This window comes from Lonchura striata, chromosome 3 (genome assembly GCF_046129695.1).
Source record: "Lonchura striata isolate bLonStr1 chromosome 3, bLonStr1.mat, whole genome shotgun sequence".
Classification (NCBI taxonomy): domain Eukaryota; kingdom Metazoa; phylum Chordata; class Aves; order Passeriformes; family Estrildidae; genus Lonchura; species Lonchura striata.
The window spans coordinates 110,113,967-110,133,501 of NC_134605.1; the positions used below are offsets into that span (position 1 = coordinate 110,113,967).

At 40.6% G+C, this 19,535-nt stretch overlaps 1 protein-coding gene across 1 annotated transcript in view; it reads right to left on the reverse strand.

The window, feature by feature from the left end:
- PKHD1 (PKHD1 ciliary IPT domain containing fibrocystin/polyductin) overlaps window positions 1-19,535 on the reverse strand; it is a 232,400-nt gene that overhangs the window by 54,333 nt on the left and 158,532 nt on the right. Inside the window, exons 55-58 of the mRNA XM_077781772.1 lie at window positions 18,217-18,369; window positions 17,002-17,883; window positions 15,481-15,643; window positions 13,379-13,539 (exon numbers count right to left, since the gene is read on the reverse strand). Of these exons, the coding sequence (XP_077637898.1) occupies window positions 13,379-13,539; window positions 15,481-15,643; window positions 17,002-17,883; window positions 18,217-18,369 (1,359 nt within the window). The remainder of the gene's footprint in view (window positions 1-13,378; window positions 13,540-15,480; window positions 15,644-17,001; window positions 17,884-18,216; window positions 18,370-19,535) is intronic.

The window sequence follows — 19,535 nt, forward strand, 5'->3', positions numbered from 1 at the left end:
GACCTCTCCTCAAAATGCAGTTGCTCAGACACCTTCAGCAGTGCTGCTCTTGTGTGTGACAGTGACACAGCTCCTGGTTCAGAGCTGCCTCCTGTCCTGCCAGCCTGGAACACGGATGGATAAGCAAGAGTCTGCTTGGAAGAGGCTGTGTCAACACAGCCAAGGTGTGATGGTCCCCACAAGAACCTTTCAGCTATACTCTTACATCCCTGATATTCTTACAGCTCTTTTACAGCACTGATCCAGCATGGAAAAGTAAAAGATGCTTTATCTGAAACATCCATGAAGGAAATCCTGTGTTTTTGATGAACCTGACTTCCTCAATTTCCTGTTTGCTGCACAGCTGTCTCCATTGGATGGGTCTCAGGGACATTTTTTTGGACATATTTGTGTACCTCAGTTGGAAGCCAGGTTCCTTGAGTGGGAACATAAGGGTCTATAATCTTTTTTAAAAAATTAAAAATCACAGTGAAAACAGAAAGAATGAAAAGAAAACAAACCAATAAAGAATCTATCCTGTCATAACATTTGAGGTTCTGGTATTTGCTGACCTTGGAGTAGGTTCAAGATAAATGAAGGAAATGTGTATTTCATTAAATGCTAATATTTGGAAGATAAGAGGAAAAAATGATGAAATTATCCCAAGAACAGTGGTGAGGGAGTGCCTGTGTGTGTATAAACACAAATGTTTGCATACACACAAACAGACCATCATGGTTCTCTCTGAATCAGAGCAGGGCTATGTAGGAAGAATTAGAGGGAAAGAAAAAAAGATACCTATTTTCCCAGGTCACTGCTTTTCATATTCATGACAAGGGATTTTGCACTTCTCATTCTCCATCTCTTTTCAGAACTGCACTTAAAACTTTCCACAAAGTGTTTTTTGAGTTTGGTTGGTTTTTTTTTTTTGGGTTTTTTTTTGTTTTGTTTTGTTTTTTGGGGTTTTTATCCAAGTGAAACTTGATCCTATAAATAATTATTGAGTCATACATAGGCATACACAACAAAAATCTCAATACTACACAAGCTAAGCTGTGCTAGGTGCTTTAATAATACAGTTGGTGAACCAACACCCAGCCAGCTTTTTCCCAGTGGAGGCCATACTTGTTGCTGGTAAAAGTTTGAGGTCTCTTCTCCATTCCACCAAGAGGACTCTGTGTAATCCCTTGGCTCCTGCCCAACCCAGTGTGTAAAGTCAGGACACAACACGTGTTTGCCTCCTTGGGACACAGCCTTGGGCAGCAACAAGGGTCGCCAAGTGCCCAGAATTCTTTTGTTAATTAGCAGATGCAATGCAAGGGAACTACAATGTGTGATTTGAGGCTCGAAATACTCAGGAGAGCATTTGATATCTGCGGTTCAAACAATTTAGCTGAGCAGGAATTGAAATTTTCACAAGAGACAGACAAGGCTTAGATCTTTCAAAGAACATGAGAAAATAATGAATCTAGGCAATTTATTTTCATAAATAGTTCTGGATACAGTTTTTCACAAGGACTGAGGATACAAAGTAATTCATTCACCACAGAGTTGTTTCCCTGATAACCCTCAACCTCTACTGCAAGGCCATAGGTTCTAAAGTTTAGAGATTTCTTTTTAACACACACCAAAAGAAAGCTTCATTTTGTTCATTGCAGCTGAACCATTTCTGAGCAAACTTTCAGACAAAATCTTTCCCCAGGCATAAATCTATCAGGAAAAAAGAAATGCATCTAGTGTAGCAAATAACATTAGAGTATAAAATAAAATATAAAAGTAGAAGCAAGTCAAAAAAAGAGCAAATATGATGGAATGTTACAGTATAGGCTGTCAAACTGTGACTGCGTGAAATCAGTGGTACTCTTGGATCAAAGCCATTGATCCATGGCAACCTCCTTGCAGGTGGACAACACCTGCCAAAGAACTGATTAAATGCCTTGGTCTATGTTTCGGGTAAGGCCGAAGGGCAGCAAGAAGAAAATTTGGTTACTGGCTGGGAAGGCTGTAGAGGTTTGGCTTTGGAAAAGTCCTCTGAGATCAAGTGCAACTGTAAATGTAAATCCCTCTAAACCATGTCCCTCGGTCCCCAAAAATACATCTTTCAATGCCACAGCAGAGGAGAATCAGGAGGTAAAGAACAACTCCACAACAAGTGGAACCAGTGTTAAACTACACAGCTGTGGCTGGATTCTCAGCCCTAAACTAGCATACAAAAGTTTTTTTCTTTAGTTGAAATGCAAAACTGGAGTTTCTCTCCAGAGAACATTTCTTGGTAGACAAAGGACTCCAAACAGATAATCCCCTTTGGGGGACAGAGACATTCGCTCACAGAGCTTTTCTTCACAGACCCAAACTTTTTTAAATCTGTAGGAATCCATTACCTTGAGGACTTATCTCTATTACTTTTGTTTAAAATTGAAAAGGTGTTTAAAAGGACTGGGAGGGAAATAACATACCTATGTATCTGCACATACACTGCATGATTGCATAAATCTCATGCTTGAAGAAACCCAACTTAAAAAAAAAGAGACAGAAACATGGTGTATAAACACCAATAAATTGACTGTTAGCCAGGTTTCCTGATAGGTTCTGCAAAACTTGGGAACATGATCCACTGGGTGCCAATCCAGTAGATCTCTGCAGTGTTCATTCAAAAATGAGTCCCCCACAGGCTGACCAACACCCTTCTAAAATGGGTGAGAAAGCTGCTTTTCCATCCACAGGCCTTGATCAGTCCCACAAAGAGGAAAAGAAGAAAAGAGGAAAAGAGGAAAGGAGGAAAAGAGGAAAAGAGGAAAAGAGGAAAAGAGGAAAAGAGGAAAAGAGACAGCTATCCCTTGGTGTTTGTGCCTGCTTCTCTTTCAAATGGAATTAATGGTGGTTTAATGGGGTATGAAAGGATGTTTTACTGGAAACAATGAGGAACAATTGTCTAGCTCACGTTTCATTTCACAGGTCATTATTGCATTAAGAAGTAAATCGACCAAGTCCGGTAAATAACAGTCTGCGTTTTGCCCAAAGCTTCAAACCAACAATCTTAGCAGTCACCAACTAATATCTTTGTCATTTTTAACCCTTGCAGGGATCTGCTAGGGGCTAAACAATTATAGTCTTCACCCACCCCTAGTAGGTAAGCATTATTCATTTTATTTCGCATCTCTTCTTCCTGCAAACCCCACAAGGCTGGGTTGGTTTTTTTTTTGCATTGTTGTTTTGTTTATTAGCCAACCTAGCCAAGTATGTGTCTGGTGGCCTTGAAAAACAACACATATTTTAGTGACTGCCACAGGCATCTTTAAACAGGCTGCTTCCTCTGCAAAATTAATTGTTACAAAATGCGGTGCTTCCCCTGTAAACCTCTGCAAACTCCCACTCAGCAGTTTGGTTGGATTATAGATATGTCTCTAAGATCTAAAGGAAATAAGATAGTTATGCTTGAAGGGTGAAATACACATTTCTTTTTTTTTTTTTTTAATTGCATAAACACAACTATCTTGCCTCCTTAAAGGTAACAGCCAGCAAGTCTGCAGAGGGTGTTCCATGTAGATGCTGTCCTTCATTCCATCGCTGCCTCACTGGAGCAGCTCACTTCTGCACTTCCTCTGTTTCTCCTCACACATTTTGGCTTGACTTTTAATATCAGCAGCTTCTGCAGCAGCTGCACCAAATGCAGTATGAGCAGCAGATCAAGGGCAGTGACTCTGCCCCTCTATCCCACTCAGGTGAGACTTCACCTGCAGAGCTGCTTCCAGCCCTGGATTTCCAGCTCAGGAAGGACATGGAGCTGTTGGAGCAAGTCCAGAGGAGGCACCAGGATGATCAGAGCAATAAAGCACCTCTGCTATGAGGAAAAGCTGAGGGAATTGGGATTGTTCAGCCTGGAGAACAGAGCTTTGGGATGATCTAATTGTGGCCTTCTAGTACTTGTAGTAAGTCAACGAGAAAGACTGAGAAAGAATATTTACAAGAGCATAGACTGACAAGACAAGGGGGAATAGATTCAAACTGAAATACAGTAGGTTTAGATTAGATATTAAGAAGAAATTCTTCCTTGTGAGGATAGGGAAGCCCTGGCACAGATTGCCCAGAGAAGCTGTGGCTGCCCCATCCCTGGAAGTGTCCAAGGCCAGGTTGGATGGGGCATAGAGCAACCTGGGATAGTGGAAGGTGTCCCTGCCATAGCAGGGGGTGGAACGGGATGATCTTTAAGATAGGGACCTTAAACCCAAAATGTTCTGTGATTCTGTGATTCTACCAGAAGATGCTGGAAAATTTCTGGGTGGTATATTGTAGGAATAAAACCCAATGACTGACTCAGATTTGTGGGCATCACCAAAGCAGGAATGATAAATAAGAATGGAACAGTTCCTTGGGAGAATATTAAGGACGTCTGAGCTTTGAGGCGAGGTCCCAGATAAGGAATAGAGTCATAGAATGGTTTGGGTTGGAAGGGACTTTCAAGATCAGTTTGTTCCAAACACCTGCCATGGGCAGGGACACCCTTCCCTAACCCAGGTTGCTCCCAACCTTGTCCAGTCTGGCCTTGAACATTTACAGGGATGGGGCAGCCACAGCTTCTCTGTGCAAACTGTGCCAGATTTGGTTCCCTGGTGCTGTAAACTCCACTCACATCCTGGACACCATTTTCTATGGGACTCATCTCTACACTTACATATTGCACATCATTTCAGGCTCAATGGCATTCCACAAGAAGAGGCAGGTTAAATGACCAGGACCAAACACATGAGTTGAGAGAGAATCCCTTTTTAAAAAATTTGAAAGGTGGTCACTCTTTGTCTTTATCAGAAGCATTTAGAAAGTCCTAATTACCAAAGCTTCCTCCTACAACATTCTGGTCTCTGGACCCATATATTGCTGTCAGACCTCAAAGATTCCTGCAGGCCATTAATATCCTTTCAGATTTTTTAAAAAGTGCTGAGAGGGCTGTTTGAAGTAATTTGACCCATCCTCCACCTGCCCAGGACAAGATCAGCTCTATCTGATTATCTAAGGACGTTACCACTGATGAGGACTTTGCAACTCACTTAAGCAAGCTATGCCCATGTTTCTCTGTTTTTATTCCAACATTTCCTCCCAACACATAAAATTATCCTGATGATACTTCAGACCATTATTTCTGATTCCACAGACTTTGAGAGCAATTTATTTCTTTCCAATCCCCAGCAGTCTCATATTTTTGAAGGCTGTTCCTAAACCTCTCTTCCACTTTTTCTCAAGACCAAGCCACTCAGCTTTTCCAGACATTTCTGATATCTCCTGTTTTCCACAGGCCTAATAATTTTTTTGACCTTTAACTGTCACATTCCTAAAGAAATCTATGAGTGTTGGGTTCATCAATTATTCAGGTTTAGTGAACCATCAATGCTTTATGATTCAGTTTAAGAAACATTACACTGAAAGACAAGCCTCACTGTGTCAATGATAAAGAAACTTTTCCTTGTGTTGCAGACAACATTTATATACAGAAAGGGAGACAGGTAGGTTTGAAATCCATAACTAGAATCCTAAATGAAGGTGACATGGTGTTTTGGGGGTACTGAGCCCCCGGGGAAGCAAACAGGCTCTCTGAGATATTACAAACTCAAAAAATGGTGACTTTTTTTAAAATAGCTCCTTAAATACAGGAGTTGAGTTTGGAAAAATAGAAACCTGCTCTTTTATCCCCAGGGATTAAGGCTAAAAGGAGAAGCCAAGAATTTCTGATAGCAAGAGTAGGCACAAACTATTTGTTGGCACATCTTCAAAAAGGATTGCTATCCTAAGGGGCAAGGTTATCTCCCATTGTCAGGGACCTGACTTCATAGTCAGATTTTCTAAAATTCATTTGGATAATCATTTCTAATAGATATGTACACATATTTTACATTTTATGCAGCTGAACACCAACGCATGACTGTTTGAAAGAACCTGAAAAAGAAGCAGAAAGCATTTACAGCAAAATGGTTGGGTTTGCCCAAGGTTTTTTTGGCTTCATCAGGAGAAAATAATTTGATACCCTTGTTTGATGGGAACAAGGAAATAGGGTTTGATAGGCTTATACAATTTTACATTTACAGATATATAAATCTCTGTGTATATATACATTGCTCCATGCTGATCACAATGCCGTTCATCTCACGCATCCTGGATTCAGAATTAAGGAAAAGCAACCTGAAAAAGGAAAATAGCTGTTTATTAGAGTCTAAAATGCAGGTGACTGTGAGGAAAAAAAAATTTGTAGTAATCCAAAATGGACATGTGTCATGGCTACCTCAGCCCCAGTGCTGACTTTGTTGCTACATCCCCAGCTCTGCCCAGTTCCTCTCTGATTCACCAAAAGAAATCATGTAAAGGAGCGATTTTCATGAAGTCTCATGGTGGCATCCAGATCATACAATCACAGACTGGCTCACGCTGCAAGACACCAAGAAGTTAATCTTGCTCCACCCCCTGCCATGGGTGGGAACACCTTCCACTATCCCAGGTTGCTCCAAGCCCTGTCCAAAAGGGCCTTGGATGGTTCTAGGGATGGGAAAGCCACAGCTGCTCTGGGCAACTTGTGCCAGGGCCTCAGTACCTTCATAGAGAATTTCTTCCACACCTCTAATCTAAACCTAGCCTCTGTCAGTTTAAAGCCATTCCTTGCTCTATCTTCTTGCCCAACTGGTGGATTCTCCACCCACAGAGCTGTCTCTCACTCTGCTGTACTGAAGTTGGCAGAGCTGATTTTTTAATTCAGTCTGTTCCACCATCTCACCCCAATGAGCCACCACATCAACATAAAAGATATAAAAATAACTTAATTTCCCTTTGGATTACTCTAGATTTTGTACTTGCATGAGCATTACAAAAATCCTCCCAAGTTTATTCTCTGCTTTGGTCTCAACTTAATTAAAGTCTGCTGAAATCTTTACCAGAGAAGTGTTTTCAGGAAAATTAAGAATTACAAGCATTTTCTGATCATATTAGGTTTGGTTTTTTATGAATGAATAGCTTGGTAAGAGCTCTTTTAATGTCCTCCATTGCTATTTCCAACCCATTTTGCATGGGCCATTTATTGCAGAAAAAGCAAATTTCTATTTGTGAACGGCAACAACAGAAAAGTTCCAGAGGAAAACAATGCTGATATTGCATTGTTTCATTTCTTGCAGATCTACCAAACCTGCATTTTCTTCTCAGACATCTTTAATTACTAACTACAATTATGCATAGCTAGTGTGGCTAATCATATTCCTGGGAATATTAAATATTTATGGTTCAACATTTTCACCCAGCTTTAGCCCTAACTTATACTGCCAGCCTGGGTCTCAAAATTCTACGTTTTCCCAACTATTATTTGAGATTTTTATTCAATAACTAAAATTACCAGAAGAAAGAAAATTGTACAAAAAAATCTTTGACCCATAACATGAGTTATTGAGGACTGTTTTTATCTACCTCTGACATTTGATCATATTTCTGATAAATTTAGCAAACTTCTGCATATTCATTTATGACTTTTAACTTCAATGTTACAATTCAAAGAGTTTTTGACAATAGCTTTTTATAAAATTGTGTGTTGAATGTCTGCATAGCTTGCTTCAGAATAGCATTTACATATTAAACATTTTCTTATTTATTATTTAGAAAATGTACTGATTACCTCTAGAGAGTAAGCAAGACTACCAAGCAATTTTACAGCTTAAGATTTGTCTTGATTTAAAATGATATAGGAAAATATAATCTCAATTATTTGCTAGTCAGATAAAAAGTTTAGTTGTTCAAAACACACTGATCCTCTCACCAATAGATTAGCATGAAAGTTAAGTCGATAAAAAATACCTCTGTTTTTTTTAAGAATAATTGAAAAATAAAAAAGGAAACCAAAAAAACCTCAAAACTATAATTTTTTGTTGGTTTCTTTCTAATTGTAGTCAGAATTTAAATGTTCAGTAATGTCCCAAAATATAGTCCAGGATTTTTTTTTTTTTTTTTTAGTTACAAGTGTTATGTAAAATGCACTTTGGGCTTATTGTAGTCAATGCAACTATAAAGTTCCACCTGCCTTAAGAGGGTGGAGTGTTTTTAAATTCAAGGTCTGACTGTCAGGGTTCTGGAAGGATAATTTTTAATTCAATGACTGACCTTGGGCCAGTCACAAATTCTCTTCTCTTCCTGAAAAACTAGTGTCAAAATAAATGTCCATTCCACAGAGGTATTACAGACCTAAATCTCACTGATTCTTCTACTGTATCCAAAGAACTTACAAGGAGTTGTCAGGTTGTAAAGTAGAAAATAAATTCAATTATTCATACAAAATGCAAGGAGCACAGGTTTAGAACAGAAAGGAAAAGTGCATTAATATACATCAGATAGCCCAGGGCTTCATCATCCCCCAGTAAACCAGAATCAGAGAGGACTTAAGGAAGGACACAAAATTGGTGAAAAGGATGGAGAACCTCTCCCATGGGAAAAGGCTGAAGGATTAGGTGTGTTCTCACTGGAGGAGACAAGGCTCAGGAGAGAATCCTATCACAATATTCCAGTACTTACAGGGCAGCTACAAGGAGGATAAAGCTCTTTCTTCTCAAGGAGACACGTGGGGAAGACAACGGGCTACAGGTACTGCTTGCACCAGGAAAGATCTCATCTCAATATAAGAAATAAGTTTTTTTCATAGTGATAGCAGTCACTGCAAGTGTCCAAGGCCAGGTTGAACAGGACTTGGAGCAAGCTGGGATGGTGGAAGGTGTCCATGCTCACAGCAGGGGGATGGAGCAAGATGACCTTGAAGGTCCCTTCCAAGCCAAACCATTCTGTGATTCCATGATTTATTGGAACAATCTCCCCAGGGACACGTGGAGTCTTCATCACATCCTCAGTTTGAGGTTTTCAAAATGCAGTTGGACAGGGTGCCAGATAATGTTGCTTCCCCACAGAAGGGTAGACCAGATGAGCTTTTGAATCCACTTCCAACCTGATCTGCTTTATGATTTTAGGATTATTTCAGTTCAAATTGCCTTAAAATATACCTAGAATGTATCTGTCAGCAGGAAACATAAGTTTGCAGGCTCAAGACTAAAAGTTGAAAGACTTGGTTTCATCTCCTCTCTGTTTCTGTGTATTATCCATGTAATGAGTCAACTTCTCTTTGCTCAGTGGAGGGGACATTAGTAAACTCTAGTGAAAGTTGCCCCTGCCCATGACAAGAGATGGAATCAGATGACCTTTGAGGTCCTTTCCAACCCAAACCATTCCAAAATTCTGTGTCAACACATGAAACAACAGAAGCAGGGACAGCTGGATCTTCCACCAGTTTCAGGTCCTCAGCTACATGTCCACCAAGGGAAAGTGATGAACTTCGATGGCTCTGGGAGTCATCCCAAATTACAGATGTGAGGAACTGTGATAACAGTCCTATGAACACTGCAAAAAGCCAGCAACTGGCCAATACTACTCAAGGATGTTTGTATCAGCTGCCCTTTGTGGAGCTGAGGTTTTAACTTGGACAGAGGAATCAGTTGAATACAGAAACTGCTCACTTATCCTTAATTCCCCAGCAAGACACTCCTGTTTATAGCTAATTCTGCTGTACAGCTTATGATTCTGGTATTTCCTGTATCATGGAACAATTTAGTGCTCCAGGCCTGGCCCCAAGCTCTTTTGCAAGAGGCTTGCTCTACACATGAGTTTTAAGAGAAAAACATTTTGTCATCCAAAAATGGCAGCTCAAAGAGATTTAAATAATTACAAATTCATGTTAAACTCATTAAATTGTTTTGGATAATTAAAAAAAAAGGTACTTTGAAAGTTTCTCATAAATTATTTAGGGAGGAGGGTGTTGGAAAACGCTTCATTTTAAACTTTTGCAACATTATATTTAAAAGACAAAAAAAAAAAGACTAAAAAGGACTCATATTAAAAAGTAATTATGCTTTGTTGGACTCAGACCCACTTTTGTTGTTACTTCTTTTTTCTTGCAGTAGAAATAATAATAGCAACAAAAATCTTGGCTCTGTTCCCTCCTGTTTTGTTCTTTTTTTCTGAATTTCTGTGGTTTATCCAGAAAACTAAAACTTCATTTTGAAGTGAATGAATCTACTTCTTCAGAGAGATGCAATAAAAATCTCAGTCTATGAGCAAAGAGCAAACTCATGGGTAGAAGTTCAGGAAAACAAAAGGGGAAAAAAGTGGGTATAGAAATAATAAATTTCATAAATTCTATATGAATTACATCTTTAATAAAAGACATTATGTGAATCCAGGAAGATCAATATAATTCTGAATGATCCCTTGCGCCCCAGTAATGGCTCTTAAAACCTCTTCCTGGTGATATTCCTTATTCTGATAAAACATCTCTATGGCTTTTTTGTCCCTGAAGTCTACTGAGAGTTTTGGTTTGCTCCCCACAGAATAATCAGAGTATCTGAAAATGCCTGAGGGACAGTAATTTAAATCTGATTGGCCAAACTGGAAGCTTGAAGTGAACATAAATATTTATGTTTATCATAGAATTATACAATTACAGACTGGTTTGGGTTGGAAGGGATCAGAAAGATCATCCCACTCCAATGCCCCCTTCCAAGCCATTCTATAATTCTATAGATTTTATAATTCTGTGAAAACACCACCATCTTTACAGGCATTGAAGCATTCTCACACCAAAGGGGAATCTCTCCCTACAGAATCATTAAGGCTGGAAAAGACCTCCAAGGTCATCAAACCCACGATGAATGAGTGAATGCCACCATGCCCACTAAACCATACTACAAAGGGCCACATCTTGGTTTTCTTAATGATTCCAGGGATGGTGGCCTCCCCTGTCCTGGGAAGCCTGTTTGAATGGCTGACCAACCTTTCTGGAAATAAATTTTTCATAATAGCCACACTGAATTTTCCCTGGTGCAACTTCAAGGTATTTCCCTCGGACCTATCACTAATTTCCTGGGAGAAGAGGTCAGTCCTTCTTTTCAGGAAGTTGTAGAGAGTCCCCTTAAGCTTTCTTTTATTCAGATTAAGGAACCTCATCTCTCACAGCTGCTCCTCATGGGACTTATATTGCAGACCCTTCCCCAGCTCCTTTCCCTTTTGTGGACCCACTTCAGCCCCTCAATGCCTTTCTTGCAGTGAGGAGCTCAAAACTGAATGTGGGACTTGCGGTTTGGTCTCATCAGTGACCAGCTCAGCGGGGATGATAATTTCTCAGTTCCTGCTGGCAGGACATCAGTGGGAGCAGGAAGTTGAGCTTTTTCTCCAATTTGTCTATCCTGGGAGCCTGCATTGCACTGTGAAAAATACTCAGTGCTACAACTTTCCAGAAAGAGAAGGAGAGAAGGGAAGACAACCACAAATTCACCTTATCATCAAGTTGTGGCTTTCCTAATGTCAACCTCAAGACAAAATGAACCATAGGTCAGAATGAGAAATGCAGAGGAATATAACACACATTTATGAAGGGAAGGGGAAAAAATCCCCATTCAGATTTGGGCAGCAAAAAGAAAACACTGTAATTTTGTCATAGCTCAGAGGCAGGCAACATTTATCATATGCTGTTACCTTCATTTCACAAGAAGATAAACCTGGAGTGAAGGCTGTACCCTCAGTGCACTTTAGATGGTGGCGATTCCTCTTATACCTATGACTGTGTGCTAGGATGTGCTAAAAATTGTGGGAATCTGAATAAAATCCAGGTTTTGTATGCAAATATATTCATTAATATGCAGGTGCTAAGTGGTAATAGTACAAGAGCATTAGTGCTTAGATGTGATTCATAATTAGGGTGGAAAAGGTACAATAAAAATCAGTGTTTGCATCTAGACAACACATAAATCAACCCTGTAAGCAGCCAGCTAAAGCGGGATCCTTAGAGGAAAAGCCTTACACATTTTGTTTAAAGATTAAAGTTCTTCTTGTGTTTAATCAGTTTTAGAGTGTGAAGGAAAACAGGATTAATTACAGTCCCTCCCATCAGTCTCCCATACCAGCAGAGTTACAAACGATGCATCTCTACAGCAAAATGGCCACCATCAGCAGCAGGCACAGGGAATGCTAATTGTAATTAAAGAGTTTATTTGGAATCAGAGAGCTGAGTTTTAATCAGGATGAGGATGGAGCCTTGCTGTGGGAGCCTTCAGAAAGTGGTTACTGAGCAGAATGGGCCTTTTTTAAACAGAGAGGGGTCGTCAAACTTCTGGAGTGGGTTTTCAGCTTGATTATCTCCTCAGTGGGGTGTGGATGAAAATCCTTGTGGGGCCAATTATTGGTATTATTTTGCAGTTTTATGGTGGTTTTATGGCATGTGCCCCTCAATGCTCTCAGAGGACTTTGTAAGGGGCAGGTAGAATGACCAATCGTGGAATGGTTTGGGTTGGAAGGGTCCTAAAAGATCATCTTGTTCCACCCCCTGCCATGAGCAGGGACACCTTCCACTATCTGAGGTTGCTCCAAGCCCTGTCCAACCCAGCCTTGGACACTTCCAGCAATGGGGCAGCCACAGCTTCTCTGTGAAATCTGTGCCAGGGCACCAGCACCCTCACAGGGAAGAATTTCTTTCTACCATCCAGTCTAGCGAGTCAGACCCTAAAGGGGCTAAGGATGAAATGAGACTGCAATATGGGTTCTCATCTTGTTTTTTCTACCTCTGCCGAGGTCGGGATTGAAGGCACTTGAGATGGTATTTCATGCTCAGGTGTTTATTATTTCTCATCAATGTTACAGCATCACAGCCGTGAGTTCTGCAGTCTTTCATTAGCACGGCACAAAATGGCCAATTATCTCTTGTTACAAGGTCTTTTAAGATTAAATTATCCAAATAAGAAACTACACCTGGATTATTTTCCCTTTTAACCCAATAACTGATCTCTCAATGCCTGCAATCCAGACTTTTCTGTCCAATTACAAAACATCACCTAAACCCATGAAGAAGAAGGAAGAAGAAGGAAGAAGGTGAAGAAGAACAACCTGCCTCCACCCTAAAACTTCCTTCTTGCTTTGTATTTATTTCTATATTCTAAAACCCCAAACTCTAGGTTTTCCAGCCTGTGATATTATACTCTTCCAACCAACTACACACCCATAATCCCAGTGCTATTAATCAGTTTTGGAAGTCTTCTCCACAGCCTCAGGTCAAATGCAGTGCTCTCTTGCAAGTCTGTGCCTTTCAGCACAGAAAATTCAAAATTCTCAGTATCCAGGATTCCAACACTGCAAGAAGATAGAATGGCACTGGTGGGCACAGAGCTGCACACTGAGTCACCCCAGAATTCTACAGCACAGTTCAGTACATCCTGCCTGGAAAGGAATCACACAGATTGGGACTACCATGACTTCAACCACAGTTGCAGATCTCAGTGAAAGTCACATCTCATGACTCAAATTTCTGCATGACTTTGCAAACACTCCTGTCAGCACAGGCACTTACCAGATTCTGAGTAGAACTGTGTCCATTCAAATTCTGACTTGGGAAAAACAGAGACAGGTGGCTCCAGATGCAGAACACCTCCATCCAAATCCTTGAAAAGGGCTTTCCTTGAGCCTTTGCATCTCTTTTCGGGGAGCATGGTGTCTTTAGAGGTTGGTACACTGGTAAGTAGGAAAGGTAACATTATTATTAGTGGCTTGGAACAGCCAGAAAAGCCTAAGCCATTAACTACTGGCTGCCACAGAAGAAGGTACCTGTAACAGGACAGGTGTGTGGAGAGGAACTCATCTCACTGAGACAAAATATAAGAGTTGAGATGAATAAGTTCCTAAAAAAGGGTCTATATTGACTATAAAAGGAGGTAGGTCATTGTGCTTAAATTACATGCCTAATTTTTGGAACACTAAGGTGTTGTGAGCTGAATTGCTTTAAATTGCAGATTGACTAAAGGTTCAACACAGCATCAAAGAACTGGTGAATCGAGCGTCTCATACCCATGGCAGAATTCAATATGAGAAAAAAAGACATGAACTCCAGCCAAGTTCATGCAGACATTTTCAGATTACTACATGGATTCACACTAAATCTGGAAGAAAATGGAGAATTTTTTGGTCTCGGGCTGAGAAAATCCGATTGCTGGTACCTTGAATGGTGTGAACAGGTATAGGCAGAAATTTGCTGTAAGGACAGAGGAACAAAAAGGCAAATTCCCCCAGTCAACCAAGCTCAAAAGAGACAGAGAACAAAGACTCCTCTGATCCTGACATTTCAGTTCTTGACCATTTCTCAGCAGATCCAGCATTTCTGCTGGTTAGGTCTACCAGTAGGACAAGCAAAGTTCTTAATGGATTTGCTACATTTTCTGATGTTTCTATTTAATTTCTTGCTCAAAGGCAATGCTCATCTTCTTCTTGATAGGACATATCCATCAAGATATCCCTTCAGGATGCTGAAGCAGGACAATGCAGCCACATTCTGGATCAAGCTCAGCAGCTGCAAAGGTGGATTAAATAAATGCATGCAGATACTGCATGAGGAGCACTGGGAGATGTAACCACCCTCAGAGTCCCAGCAGCTTTCCAAGGAAGCATCCATGTGCATTCCTCACATTCGAAAACCACCAGCTCTTGCAGTGGACTGGGTATTCAGCAGCTCACTACCAGCAGAATATTGTGGGATGGATACAAGAGTGAAACATAATGGGAGCTGACAAGCTGGACAGCGCTCAGAAATCTACACGCAAACTAATGCCCAGAGCAAAAAGCAAAAATATAGAATAAAATAAGAAATTCTGGCAGAAGGCTGGAGGGGCTCTAAACATAGCAGTGCGGGACACCTCCAATTATTTTTGACTGGCAAGTGGAGTCCATGCTGGAATTTTTTTTTTTTGCTACTTCAAGGCTTTCCTGACATAGCCTCTGCATCATGTTCAGTGAGTGCAATAAATAAATAGGCATGTGGTTTCCACTGGATGTGGTATGTCTAAACCACTGCAACCAGCAGTGACTTAAGGTTACAGATGAAGTTCTCCCCTCCCTCCTCAACACTCACAGATGATATTCTCCCTGGGCAGGAGCAGTTCTGGCAATCATTTGACATCTCACAGCCTGCCTGGTACTGATCAACATTTCTGATGCGATCTCGCAGGCACAAATCAAGCCACGCTTCCCCGACCAAAAGGACATTCCCTGTCTCAGGGTTTTTTTCCTGGAGGTCCTGACATTTTCTGAAGCCTGAGGCTGAAAAGTCAGAGATGGTCAGGATAGGGGTTTAAGAAATGGGATATGTGAGGCTTGCTTTGCACAAATGTCAGGAAAAGAAGAAATCCAAGAGGATTCATCCGGAGATGCACCTTGATGGAATCAAAACTCAGATTATAAAAGATTACTCTAAACTAAATTTGGTGGCATTTTTCAGGTTTTTTTTTCTCCTGTAAGTGAGTTTTTCTGTGAATGTTTGTTTGATGTCAGAGCTTGTTCATTTTTGTCAGAAAGGAGCAGTACAAAAGCAGATATGAGGGGAGGATAGATCCAAAGCTGTAAGTGTTTTGGTTTTTTGGGGGGTTTTTTTGAAAAAATATAGTTCAGAATGAAGCATTTTACCTCGTTGGATGAAAGTAGAACTTATCTTTCTCACTGACATGTAACATCCTTGATGTCTCTGCTGTGATGAGAGGCATGATGCCTAAATGATCAGCATTTGACATGATACAGACATCCCTGTCTTCACTGTAGCAGCTCTGTGTAAAACCAGTAAAGGTGACTTCTGCCAAGGATTAAAAGAAGATCAAGGAAGGAAAAGTGGTTAAGAGTGCCATAACTAGAGACAAGAAAGTTGTTTTTTCCATGTGATGTTTTCCATGTTAAGATGCCACCCATATATATATATATATATATATATATATATATATATATATATATATATATCCGTGCAAATTATTTTTAAATCAGACTAACAGCATTGTTTATAGATTTTCATGTGGCTTTAGAATACTCTGTAGCTAAGTTACATCCTCAGTTGATACAAACCAAGTCATGCCATAGGAAATGCAATCAAAGAAATAGTAACTGAGAGAGAAAACAAAAAGCAAGAGTATTTAATATACTTTCATTTGAATAAGTAAGAACCAGTTAAATAACAATCTGCCTTGTATGGTTTTTCTACTTGCCAGAGATTAATGTAAGACAAGCAAGGTGTGATGACACATACTTGGCTCTGGCACTCAAGTCTTGTGCAGCTCCAAAATCCATATTGTGCCATGAATTTTTTGTGAGATTCTGTGGAAGTCTATTTTGTCTTTATCTCTCTCTCTTACTCCTCAGTAAAAAAGGGATAATGAATTTTCTTACAAAAGTAAGTAGCAGTGAGGAATAAGGACATGAAAAGTAGTGAGGTATTTAGATCCCACCATTGCAGCCAGCTATCGGGGTTCTGCTATATTCAAATATTGCTCTAGGGACTGAAAAAATCATTTGAAACAAAGATCCAGGACACATAACAGATTTCTATTCCTCTTGTGCAATCTCTTATACCAATAAAGGTCATAACTGCTTCTGTGAGTTGTAGTTCTTATATTCTGTGACAATTCTATCCAAAGTGTGATATTTACTTCTCAGATTTTGTATCTTTATTAGGTGGAGGTAACTGTGGATTATCAATTGGAAAAGGAACACAGAAGGAAGGTATGTGTGAGGTAGAATCTGTACACTATCATGGGACATATTTATCACCAAATCATAGAATATAAGAATGGTTTGGGTTGGAAGGGACCTTAAATATCATCTCATTCCAACCCTCTGCTATGGGCAGGGGCATCTTCCACTATCCCAGGTTGCTTCAAGCCCTGTCCAACTTGACCTTGAATACCTCCAGGGATGGGGCACCCACAGCTTCTAGGGGCAGCAATTATCATGGAGTAGATTCAGGAAGTAAAAAATATCAAATAATATATTTTCTTAATTAAACTGTATCAAGTTGTAGAAGAATTCTGTTATCAATTTCACTGAGGCTCTGATTCCTCCAACAGTCCACTTGTGGGAGGCTAAAACTTCCACTGGAAAAAATGAAATGAGTGAAGAAAAGCAGTGACAGAACAGTCTGGTCAGTGGAGGCAGAAGACCAACCTTTCAGCTTCATGATTCCCAGGGCTTTTGGACAACGCCCAGAAGTTTTGTGCCAGGGATGCTCTGGCCTTTGGTTGGGAACAGTGCTAAACGTGGGCCATAAAATCCCAACACGGCCTCTTAGAGGGTAGCGTGGGGGTCGGTCCTGGGCTGTTGAATCAGCTGAGTGAGGTGTAATCCTGTCTTTAAGGCAGTCAAAAGTCGAGCTTGTTGCAACAATGATGGAGCTTTTAAGTTCTATGAACTTTTTCCCCGTGTAGCATTGCTCAGTGTAGGCACAGTGCACGACTGCCAGGAGTCCCACGGTGTTGTCCACCAGCACCACATTTTCCACAATAATGCTGCTTCCAAGGTGGAGCATGACACCATAGTCATAATTCTTATACGAGAGAAAACCTGTGATTCTAGTGCAGGTCTGAAATCCATCTTCCTGGTACAGGTGAATGCCGTGGAGGCTTGAATGGGCCACATTTCCGCTGAAATATTCTCCAGCCAGTGAACACTCCTGGCCTCTGATATGGAAGCCAATCCTCTCGGATCCTGCCACAGCATTGCCACCAAGGGAGACACCAGTGGCCAGGTTCATCTTGATGCCAGCAACCCAGTTTAATGAACCTGCTGGCTGCCTGCTCAGAACAACAAGGCTCCTGATGAGGGAGTGATTTTTCCCTTCCAAATCAATGCCATGTCCAGTGGTGTTGAATACCACATTGTTGTGCAACAGGATTCCACTGCTCTCGACTGCTTTAATGCCAGCTCCGCAGCTGCCACTAATGCTGGATGACACCACTGAGGACCCTTGGGATACATTCCTGAATTCAATGGCAGAAAGCTGAGGGGGCCCAAAATTCAAAAATTGAACATTTAAGAGTTGAAGAGCACCTGCAATAAGATAAACAGAATGACATAAAAGCTAATTACAAAAGAACCAGTAAGGACAACCATGTTAACAACAGTCAGACATATAGTAGATGGCACTTTATCAGTGTATTGTAGTGATGGGTATTTGCTAATAAATATATACAAAGTCATAGTAAAACCTTACAAAATACAGAGCAGCCCCTCCTAAAAGATCTTCCGTATTTATGAATTTTTACTGCTGCTCATGTTTCATACTTGCTGACAGTCAGTTTGTGCTGACTTTCATAGCACATATGAATGGATACGCATGTTGCTGCACCTCTTTCTTGGGCAAAACTGGTGAATCTCAGCTACCTGAAAACTCCATCCCGCTGGAGTCTCTGAAGGATCCCACCAGCATCCTCCCAGCACAAGCCACATCCGACTGGATCCGCACGTTCCGTGTGAGGAGCCCAACCTCCGCGGCCAAAGGGATGCTTCTGCCATCTTCTGTGTCATGGGGACGCCCTGGGGAGTTTCAAGAAAGCAAATGTGATAAGTGTCTATCATACCTATTAGCTTACTTTGAGGGACATAAATCCTGACAGCTCCTCTGCAGAATCTGCACTGACATTCAGGTGTGTTTCACCCCCAGCACAATCTGCGTGCATCGACACAAAACCAGAAAGGCCACCTGCCCATCAAATATTCACTGTGCGCTTATATTTTACCAGGATATCTCGTTTTTAGAACAAGAAGGTGCTAAACCTTTCCCCTGCGGTGGGCAGGTGCCAAAGCAATGAACAGGTTCACACTTCATTTTTTCCAAGCTCTGCGTGCTGGAGTTACTCTTCAGCACACTGAAGAGTTGATCTCCATGAATTTTCCTCAGGATCAGACTAATGCCAGAATGCAAAATGCCAGTCAATGCCAAAACCCTCTTTGCTACACAGTCTCGCTTGTGTGTGATTTCTGAAAGGATTTTAAATCACTTTCTTCAATGCCTTTCTGAAGGAGACTTTTTTGCTCAAGTTTATCCAGCTGTCTAGCTTGGATTAATCTCAGGTGACTTTAGACACATGCAGATGTGATTTAGTTAGACTGGTTTTTATGCATGATGGAAAGCAACAGGCAAATCTCAAGTGCAATTTATTGTGTACTTTATATACCTGCTTTAGGGGCAGATAAAATACGAGTGAGAACTATGTATTGTATGTATTTTTCTGCTTTAATTATCAAGGGACCTGAGAGTGACTGGCTCATGTGTGAACATTTATTGCAAGTATCTACATTTGCCAAGGTGAAACTCAGTATTTGCTCTTAATAGTTCCATCAGTGCTTTTTTTTTTTTCAGCTGTATCTAACAACTGCTGCATTACTCAGGGGGTAAGCAGTAATTTCCCCTCATGATAAAATTATTATATCAACATCAGGAAAAAAATAAAGGCCTAAAATGCATAAACTACTGGAAATAAAGTCTAGATGTTCTATGTTTTGAACTGCACATTTTGTTTGAAAAATGCAATTGTCATAAAAAACTGTGCCATGGAGGCACCTATTGATTAATGCTGTGGATAATTGAAGAACAGAGCTCCATTCCAAGAGAAGCTTTGATTACTGGCTCAGACATTTAAACATTTGCCATTTAAAACATATCTCTGGATCTTTTTATACAGTAGACTTATTTTTGTGCC